This window comes from Cannabis sativa, chromosome 9 (genome assembly GCF_029168945.1).
Source record: "Cannabis sativa cultivar Pink pepper isolate KNU-18-1 chromosome 9, ASM2916894v1, whole genome shotgun sequence".
NCBI lineage: Eukaryota > Viridiplantae > Streptophyta > Magnoliopsida > Rosales > Cannabaceae > Cannabis > Cannabis sativa.
The window spans coordinates 27,194,104-27,205,520 of NC_083609.1; the positions used below are offsets into that span (position 1 = coordinate 27,194,104).

Below are 11,417 nucleotides of genomic sequence, written 5' to 3' on the forward strand. Positions count from 1 at the left end.
TAAATTTAAATAAGGTCAAATTATTTAAAAAAAAGATTTAATTTAAAAAAAAATTAAAATCTGACCTTAAATTTTAAAAATAAGATAAGATATAATCAAATTTAAAAATAAGATAGATAATTAAGCAAAAAAGATAGATATTTACTATTTTCAAATTCAAATTACACTAATATCATGAATTAAATTTAAAAAATATTAATTAATTTAATTATGATAATTAGAATTGAATTAGGAATAGTAAATGTATAAATACAGAACTACACAAAAAATCGGAAGTTAAATCCATGAAAAAGCATGAAAAATCGAAAAAAAAAAACGAAAAAAAATGCGAGCTGTACGTCCATGGGCGCGCAACGGGCTACATGGGCAAGGGATGTGGGCGCAGGAGGCTGCATGCAGCCTGTTCCGTGCGCATGTCCCTGTTGCCCGATCCCGATATTTTTCGAAACTTTCAAAAAATCATAACTAATTCAAATTAAATCGAAATTGAGTTCTGTAAAAAAGTAACTTGCTTAATTTTTTCCATACTATCCAAAAAAAAATATTTCCAGAAACAGATATTCAATTATTTTTCACGAAAAATTCACAACCATCAATCAATCATCAAATAACACTCAATACAACATGATACCATCCAAAACATCAAACAATCGTTTTAAAGTCCAAATTTCTTGCAAGCAAATCAATTACCATGGCTCTGAGGCAAGTTATTGGATATTAATTTACCAGGATCTTAGATCTACTCACAAGTATGTTGATTAACACCCTAAATATGAACGTTCTAAAACGATGAAATAAACACATATAAAGTTTAGTAAACCTTACATTGGGTGCAGCGTAATATAATGACTCCTTCCATTTAGATATCTAGCCCTTGATTCCTTTCTGTAGCAGAGCATTATCAATATCTGAACCTGGATCTCTTTCTCTGAATCTTTGATGCTGAAACTCCTTCTTGCTGAAAGTCTTTCTTCACGATCTTCCTCACTATGATTGAGGTATCACTTGCTGTGTGTGGGCACTACTCTAGCACTAAGGATTTCGAAATCTCAATGAGGAAGAAAGAGGAAAAGAGGTCGGCCAAAGATAGGGAGAGAGAGAGAGGCTTAGTTTTTTCTGAATCAGAAGTGTAGAAATTTAGTGTAAATTTCCTGAAGCCTTCACTATCTATTTATAGCATTCCACTAGGGTTAGGTTTGAATTATTTGGCATTAAAATAAGGAAAATATCAGTTTAAATTCCCTACAAAAGTGGCCGGCCCTATACAAGTGGATTTGGGCCTCACTTTTTGCAATTTTGCAGTTTTATCTTTTCTGCATCTGATTTTCTCAAAAACGCCAATTTTCAAATTCAACCATTTAAATGCCAATTCTAACTATTTAATAACTATAAATAATTATTAAATAATATTGTCATTTATCATATTTATTAATTGAACCATACAAAGGATTATAATTAACAAATATGCCCCTAAAACTCTTTCTTTACAATTTCGCCCTTACTTAGTGAAAAATTCACAAATAGACATAGTCTAATTTGAATATTATAATTGATTAATCAAAACCAATTATATGAGTCTTACAAGCAATATTATCTCAACTAGTGGGGGGACCATGGGTCTATATAACCGAGCTTCCAATAAGTAGATCAAGAATTTATTACTAAAATTCACTAACTTTTTAATTCTTCGTTGAATCCACGCATAGAACTTAGAATTGCACTCTCAGTATATAGAATGCTCTATATGTTCCACCATATAGACACATCATTAGTTATCCATTGTTATAATCCTAATTTGATCAATGATCCTCTATATGAATGATCTACACTGTAAAGGGATTAGATTACCGTTACACCCTACAATGTATTTAATCCTTAAAACACTTAACCCCGTATAAATGATATTTCAGCTTATGTGAAATGAGATCTCCACCATTTATTTTCGTTTGGTCAAGCTCGAAGGAGATCATCCTTTACTTACTATTCGCCAGATAGAAGCTATAGATTCCATGTTTATGATAGCGCTCCCACTCAATTGCACTACCGTATTCCCAAAATGTACGTATCACCCTGACCCAAAAGTAGGCTTAACTAACAAATCAAAGAACACGAATAGCCTCTTGAGATTGAGGCTAATCATAACAGGATTAAGATCATTTGATCTAGGATCAACTAGGCGATATTGACTTGAATAGATATTACGGTAAGTTTAATAAATCTAAGTCAAAGTTCAATATCGGTCCCTTCCGATGCATACTCCATGCATCCAACCTGAGCTTTACTTTAACCAATGTTCTGGAAAGAACATAGCATTTCTCCAAATGCAAGTAGACTTTGTTGTAGATTATCATATCAGTAAAACCCTGTGCATGATAAATCTAGGAAACTTTATTCACATAGTCATGTTTACTTTCCAATGTGTTGACAGCACAATAAACAGGATCAAGTATGTGAAAAGGTTTCAGATGAATTTATACATTATGTACATATATAATCATGAAATGAATCATGTGAACCATGCAACATTAAATGTTATTTCTGATCTATGTTAATATGTAACTCTGATTATATTGAAATGAGTTTTATTTAGGGCATAAAACCCAACAAAATGTCGGTATGATGGTTATCCAATCCCAATTTCGAAGCCATGCAAGTATGCAAGCATGTTCAAAAATATAGCATGGCCGTGATCAACCCATTCGAATGAGGCTGACATGATCAAGATACAGAAATTCACACGCAGTTCAATCCTAATAATGTGTTTCTATGAAAAAGTGTTCTATAAATCCAATATGCATTACGTATCAAACCCAGCTTCAACTAAACATTTCTATCTTAGACATGAAGTTGCGTAAAAGTCAATAGGGCATTGAGATACTTACTGGATAGTTGGACGGGTTAGAGAAGAATATCATGCTGACAGGCCCAGGTATGCAATGCCTCCCCTGTTGTGCAGTCGTGGAAGGTTCGACAATCGAAGTCTCCATCGAATTTGGGGTAGAGTGTGTCAAGACTTCTAAGCCTAAGTTCAAAGAAATCAGAAAGAATTTCAATGGTTGAAGTTATTGAAAAGAAGATGAGCGAACTCTTGAAACTAGCTTATACACTGGTTGAAGCCTTTACTGTTTGAAATGAATGGCTCTAATTATTTTTTATTAAGAAGTATTCTCTAATCTAACAGTCGGGGAGTTGATGAGTTAGCATTTAATGTTAAGCCCTTATACTTAACGTTCATCATTACAAGCCTCGAGTAATGCCCTCATTAAAAGAAGGGTCATCTCAATCACTTAACTGTCACAGTAACCCCACTCAAGAAACGCACCCCCACGCTCATATAATGCCAACAATTGCATTTAAGATACTGCCCACATACCATGCTAATAATGCCTATGGCCAGTGACTCATTAACTGGCGTCAAGTCTTGGAATATGAAGCGATCTCAGATACCCCCACGTGCCATGAGTTTATCACAAAAAATTTGAGAAGGGCCGCAAGCTTCCGGACCGCATTGCATCTTAAAAGCTTAGGGGTAAATATTATCTCGTTTCATGCACGACCTGACACGTGGATTTCAATGGAAAAGGCTCGACTAATGCTTTATGATTTAGAGTCCCTTAAAGATGCTCAGTCGTTGAAAGGTCTCCTCCAGTCAAGAATCATCCAGGTTAAAGAGATATGCAAAAGCCTACTTGCCGCAGCACTTGTTTCCGTAGAGCGGTATAAGAAATGTTCCTCCCAGACCCGGAAGGGTCTAGTAGGGAGACTTGTTTTGAGGGGCACCTCAAATGTGCACTAGGAAAGCCTAAAGCGAACGTCGACCCTCATGGGTGCTTGCAGATGTTGACTTTGTTGGAAATTATTTTACTAGGATCTTAGATCTACTCACAAGTATGTTGTTTAACACCCTAAATATGAACTTTCTAAAACGATAAAATAAACACATATAAAGTTAAGAAAACCTTACATTGATGCAGCGGAATTAATGTCTCCTTCCACTCAGATCTCTAACCCTTGTATCCTTTCTGTCGCAGAGTATAATCAAGATCTGAGCCCGAATGTCCTTCTCTTTGAGTTTGATCCTTCACAGTCTTCCAATCTATGATTGAGTTACTGCTTGCTGTGTGTGGGCACTCACTCTTTCACTAGGGTCGAAATATAGAAGAGGAAAAGAGAAGAGGGGTTTAAGCCAAGGTATAGAAAAGGGAAAGGCTCAGTTTTTTTGAAGAGAGAAATTTCTCACAGAAAAGGTTATTGAAAACTTGTGATTTGAATGAGCCATCACTTTCTATTTATAGGCAACTACTAGGTTTAGGTTAGGAATTATTTTGCATTAAAATAATGAAAATATCAATTTGAAATTCCACAATAAGTGGCCGGCCAAGGTGGGCCCCACTTGATTTTGCAGTTTTAACAAATTTTATACCTATTTTCTCAAAAACGCCAATTTTCTAATTCTAACCATTTAAATGCCAAAACTAATTATTTAATAACTAAAATAGATTATTAAATAATATTGTCATTTAATTTAATTATTAACTAGACATATAAAGTCTATTAATAAATAAATAAACCTAGAATCTCTTTTCTTTACAATTTCACCCCTGCTTAGTGAAAATTCATAAATTAGACATAGTCTAACTTTATAATTATAATTGACTAATCACGAATCAATTATTGAGTCTTACAAGCAGAATGTTCTCAACTAGAATGGGGACCATGGATCTATATGCTGAGCTTCCAATAAGTGAACCGAATTTACCAAGTAAATTCCTACTTATTAATTCTTCGTTGAATCCACTCTTAGAACTTAGAATTGCACTCTCAGACTTATATAGAGCATATTATATGTTCCACGATATAGATATGCTATCTCATTTAACCATTGTTATAATCTTATTGTGATGTAAAGATCCTCTATATAGATGATTTATATCGAGATGGGATAATTTTACCGTTCTCACCCCTCAATGTATTTTGCCCCTTAAAACACTTAGCTACCTGTAAATGGTGTTTAGTGATCTAGTCAGTTAAACAAGAGCTCATCCATTTACTTCTATTTGCTAAGCTCGAAGGGAATCATCACTTGACTTCTATACACCAGTAGAAGCTATAGATTCCATATTTATGTTCAGCACTCCCACTCAATCATACTATCATGTTCCCAAAATATACGTACCACCCTGACCCAAAAGTAGGCTTAACTAATAAATCAAAGAACATGAATAGTACTCCTGAGTTGAGCCTAAGCATATCAGGATTTAGATTCTTTTAATCTTAAGATCAACTACTGATATTAACTTGGAAAGATATATAACGGTAAGTTTGTAATATCTTAACTTAGTTGCAATATCGGTCCAGTCCAATGTATACTCCATACATTCGAAACTAGTATACTTTACTAATGTCTTGGAAAGAACATAACACTTACTCCAACTGTAAGTACACATCATCGCTGATTATCACATCAGTGTAAATCCAAAACACTGATGAAACAGGGACTTAGTCTTTTGATTCGTATGATCACAATCACATTCAACTGTGTTGACGATACTGTAATTGTGAATAAACATATGATCTGGATTTAACTGATTTTGTGTGTAAATGTAATAAACATATTAAACCATTAGCATGTAAAATTCATGCAAACATTAATCACTTCAAATTTCTTATATTGATAACTAATCAGATTGTAAAGAGTTTTATTTAGGGCATAAAACCCAACAGACTTTTCTCATACGCCAAGTCACCATAGTGATGGTTATGCTTTTCCTGACATAATCTGATATTGTCTCCTACATCAAAACATGGCAGCGCGCACCACCACCATCTTTTTACCAAATGGGCATTACGAAATTTTTCTTGGAAAGGAACAAGCTTTGAATGCCATGTGTCCATTGCTTTTAAAGGTTAAATATTTGCGTGACACGTATTCAATTAGTACAAAATAGTCTCCATTATCCAGAGGCAGCATGCACGTTCATAATGCTACCCACGGGACCAACCAGTCAGCTCAACATTGCATGTAATTTGCTTTAATAGTAGGATTTGAGTAGAAATCTTAGGCGGGTTATGGGACAATCCATACCCACCACTTAGCTTATAAATACTCCTTCACTCCTATGCAAGGGGTCAAGCTGAAAACACATAGCAAAGACTCTGCTAAAATCATCATTAATCTTCTCCTTCTTTGAAGAGAAACTAAGGAAAAAGAGTTAGGATTTCCTGCAAAATACTATAAATTCATCGATATTGCCCTTTCAGGCTAATAGGCTGACTCGTGGACTAAAGTTATTTAACACTTGAACCACGTAAAAATCTTCCTCTCTTAATTTTTGCCATTTACTATTTCTTTAGCTCTTAAATATTTTAGTTTTCGAAATTCTTGATAAACAGTTTTCAAGGGACCTAATAATCAGCTGTTCTTTGCATGTAATTTACCCTATTAAGGGTTTTGAGTAGAAACTCTAGGCGGGTCATGGGCACGTCCATATCTGCCACTTAGCCTATATATACTTTTCTATTTTCTTATGAAGGAAGATCATAATCTGCATATTTGAATATTTTAATAATATTTTATAATTTAAGTTTGCTAAATATAAATTAATTTAATAAAATAATTGTACTTCTAACTAAAATAATATTTAAAAGTTTTATAAAAAAAAATTATGGTGCTTTCATTCTCTACTATGGGGGTTAGGGAGTCATTTTTTTTAATGGTTAAAGCACATTTATTTTAAACTCACTTTCTATTTTAAGGAGTAAGTTTGCATAACATGGTTAGAAATACTTTAAATATTGAGCATTGCTATTAGGCATCAGTGGTGCCTAGCATCTTCTCGACATGTTGCGTTGCGATTGGCTAATATGGGACCCGAATTGGACCAATAGCGATATTGACACATAGGAGGGTGCTAGACACCACTGATGCCCTTTAGCATTTCTCTTAAATATTAGTTGACTCAATATTTATTTATACTAATGACAATATAATTTATACTAGAGTAAAATAGATTATTTAATTTGAATTTGTAAAGTAAATTATGTAGAATTTTATAATAATTTTATAACTAAAATATATATTATCATATATAATAATGAAATTTTTACACTAAAAATACAAAAGGCTAACTTTATTACATTTATACTACAACACGGTAAAAGCAACTTTTATACACTTTAAGTTTATTTTATTACACTTTAACCACTTGCACACACAATCTTGTGGGTATGTCTGGAAATTATTCATGGCGAAAGTAACCCAGAAGACTCCGACTGCTTTACCGTGAGACCCATTTTCGGTGAAATCCACTGCCACCGCTGCCGTCACAGCATGTGGGTCGGGATCCTCCATAGCCGGATTTTCTGTGGCGTCGCCTGAGAGATACGTTGCGGAGATCACCTCCAACGGAGAAGAAAACGATGGGCCAAAGAAGAAAACGCCGCTGAAGATATCGCCGGAGAAGAAGGAAGACCCGCTGTTAGTGCTAGCGTCGGAGGAGGCTCGGGTTAAGGTGTATTTTCTGGGTTGAGAAAAGGCTAGAATTGGGGTAAATTTTAAGAAATTTGAGAGTATTAATTTCTGGGTTGGTTTTTTTGTTTGTGTCTTTGCTGTGTTCTTCAGAGAAGAACAAAGGTCTCACGGCTAGGTTTCATTTAGAGGCTGAATGTATGATTGAGAAAAAGATGTATATATATGTATGATGGTTTTAGGGTTACCAATTAAATTAAAAACGACCTGTAGCTTCGATTAAAGGGGAGGCTGTCGTTTTGTGGAGTTCTAATATCAAGGAGTCAAAAGTTTCTTTGACTGGGTAAAGGTCTGATTTGACCATTGTTTTCTTTGACTGGTTTATCTCTTGCTGTGGTGTAGGCATTAATTCCTACATCTTTCTCACTCCTTAGCTTTATTATAGTTTGTATACAGTTGTTTAGTAGTTTTATTATAGTTTTGCTACTTGCATATGTTATTTCATTGTAAAATTAATATGCAACTATTTGCACAAAACTTAATTTGTATAACTACTATTTCTTAGTCCCCGTCAAATTAAATTCCAGCATAATATATAAACTATCATAAAATGATAATGCAACTATAAGGCAACCAAAAAAAAAAAAATAAACAGACTTATACGTAACTGGTTGTACCTTAATTCGAATTTACTCTTCTTATTGTGTTTCTAAAAAAATATATTTATATTGGAAACCAGTAATCAATCAAAATGCAACTGTATATAACGTAGATGCATTATTCATGAGATTTTTTTTAAAAATTTTCAAGTTTTTCCTGTATTTTAGTTTGTATACAGTTGTTTAGTAGTTTTATTATAGTTTTGCTACTTGCATATGTTATTTCATTATAAAATTAATATGCAACTATTTGCACAAAACTTACTATGTATAACTACTATTTCTTAGTCCCCGTCAAATTAAATTCATGCATAATATATAAACTATCATAAAACGATAATGCAACTATAAGACAACCAAAAAAAAAAAAAAACAGACTTATACGTTACTAGTTGTACCTTAATTCGAATTTACTCTTCTTATTGTGTTTCTAAAAAAATATATTTATATTGAAAACCAGTAATCAATTAAAATGCAACTGTATATAACGTAGATGTATTATTCATGAGGTTTTTTTTAAAATTTTTCACATCATACATTTGTTTTGGGTTTGGTGGGAGCTCCAGGTCTGTTTGTTACAGATATACATTTCATGAATATAGATTTCGATATTAGGGGGAGTTATTTTGATCGAATAAAAAAGAAAACAAATGTGTAATTTCAGTTTCTTCACAGTTTTTCTGATTTTTTTTCGTCATTTTCTGTTTAGATCATTGCAGGTCTTAATTAATAGTTGTATTTTCCTCGTTTTGGTTTCATTTTAGTTGTTTTGCGGTTTTGAAACGATCGCGTATTTTCATCTTCATGGTTCACTCTGTACAGCTGAAGGCTTAGTGCATGTAGTATTTTTGTAAATATTTATATGTGGACTGTATAAATATTTAATGGGCCAGCCCAAAGTATTTTTGTAATTTTTTTTTTTTTTTTCTATTTTTCTATTTTTTTCCCTATAATAATTTAGATTATAATTTTACAAGTGTGAAAAGTGACGCTTTTACTAACACGCTTTCTCAACAGTTTTTTCTTAGAGTTATCCGTACGAATTAGTTTCTGTTTTTTTTGTGGTTTATTGTTAATTCATTATATTCTCTTCTTTCTTCCCACTGCACAACAAATTACTAATTTGCTAGACAGTGACTGTATCAAAAACGTAATGAAATTGTTTTATTATTTGTTTGTCAAAAAAAATAGATACATTATTACTTGAATACGTAGAAGTAGCGTGTGAACTGTTCTTCTCAAGGCCGTCCAAGAAATGGTTACTTACCATAGCTGAAAAGACCTCAGGCCAACTAAAATACCTGCCACGCGTCCAAAGCCCATTAATTAAAGTAGAAGTAGCCGTTAAACGAATCCAACGGTCGTTATCTGCCGGCTCCAATCATTAATGTCCCAAGTTTTCGTCCCCAACCACTCCGCTTTTTTTTTTTTATAGGAGAAGACCCTTTCTTTTTTCTCTTTATATTTCTTCTTTTTCTTTTTCTCTTTGTTTTTCATATTCCAGATCCGTTATCAACGGTCATATCATTTAATAAAAATTAATTATTAAAAAAAAAACCAAGTCACACCCCGAAACCATAAATAAATCACCAAACATCAATTATAAAAGCGCGTTTTTTTTTGGGTAAGTGTCAATTAATTAATTAATAATAAAATAAATACACCAGTACTAATTAAAAGAAATTAATAATATTAAATAAATGTTCCTAATACGCGTGAGTTTGGTCTCACAAACGACAGCTCTAAATAAAGCCACACCGATTTCTCGCCATTCACATTAAACTCAGAAGAGAAAATTCAACCAAATTTAGTCTCCAAAATTTTCTCAACAGATTCCTGGTAACCAAACAGCCACCACCACACACAACAAACCAAAGAAGCTCTCTCTGTCTAGTCTTCCAATGCCAAATATTTTAGTTAGAATATTCCTTATATATAACCTTCTCAATTCCTTCCTCCTTTCGTTGGTGCCCAAGAAGCTAATCCCTTTTTTACCTTCTTCTTGGTTCCACCAAACACCACAAACTCCATTAACGACCGTACAATCATCGGCACTCGCTACGGCCATCAGTAACAAGAAGAACAAGATCGAGAGAATGGAGCCGACGGAGCTGAGTCGTGTGTTCCAAATGTTCGACCGGAACGGCGACGGGCGGATCACGAAGAAGGAATTGAACGATTCGCTGGAGAATTTGGGTATCTTTATCCCTGATAAGGAGTTGTCTCAGATGATAGCGAAAATCGACGCCAATGGCGATGGGTGTGTGGACATGGAAGAGTTCGGCGAGCTTTACAGATCGATCATGGACAATCGAGAGGCAGAGGACGATGACATGAAGGAGGCCTTTGATGTGTTCGATCAGAATGGAGATGGGTTCATCACCGTGGATGAGCTCAGATCGGTGTTAGCTTCCCTTGGGCTTAAGCAAGGGAGGACCGTAGAGGATTGCAAAAAGATGATCATGAAGGTTGACGTGGACGGTGATGGCAGGGTTAATTACAAGGAGTTTAGGCAGATGATGAAAGGTGGTGGCTTTAGTGCTTTGACTTAGAATTTTTATTTATTTATTTTATTATTATTATTATAATTATTTTTCATCTTTATTTGGAGGGAAGGGTGGATTTCTATTAGGAAACTTTTTTTTTTTTTTTTAAAAATTTCTCTGTAAATATTTTTGGAGAAGTTTCAATCTATTGAGTTTGGGAAACGTGGCTTAATCTGAGCATATAAGAACCGAAATGGCCAATGGTGGGTGTCATGAAGCTTTTACTTTACCTTTCAGAAAACATAAGAGGAGCAAGGGAAAGAAAAGATGTTTTTTTGAAAAATGTGTGTTCTAAGATGGGCAAGTGTGATTTTTTTTCTTATCATCTTTCAATTGTAATGGTTTTGTTCATTAATGATGTGAATTTAATTATTCGAAGTATTATGATACTGGTAACATAAAAAAAAATGTAGGGAGTCTCCACCCAATCTTTGAGTAAACAACGACCACATTTTTTTTAGCGCGTATGCCCTTGTGAACATTTTGACTCTTTGAAAATTCTAGTAAAAAAAATTAGTGCATTCTTACATTAAAATTCTAGTCAAAATACTCAGCACAATATATATAAGTTTCTATTATAACGGATCACATTGTTAAAGTAGGTAAGACTAGTATGTGTAGAAGATCACATTATTAAAGTAGGTAAGAATAGTTTGTGTGGCCAAGTGACAATACCAAGTTGACTTGCTAACACTTCCCTAGAATTCTCTCCTTGGTCTAAGACTAATCCTTCACACATGGTGC

General features: G+C 33.8%; 1 protein-coding gene across 1 annotated transcript; it reads left to right on the top strand.

The window, feature by feature from the left end:
* The first annotated feature begins 9,764 nt into the window (after window positions 1-9,764).
* On the top strand, window positions 9,765-11,054 carry LOC115722288 (calmodulin-like protein 7). The gene has a single exon (XM_030651457.2). The coding sequence runs from the start codon at window positions 10,029-10,031 to the stop codon at window positions 10,677-10,679; it is 651 nt and encodes a 216-aa protein (XP_030507317.1). The 5' UTR covers window positions 9,765-10,028; the 3' UTR covers window positions 10,680-11,054.
* Window positions 11,055-11,417: the final 363 nt, after the last annotated feature.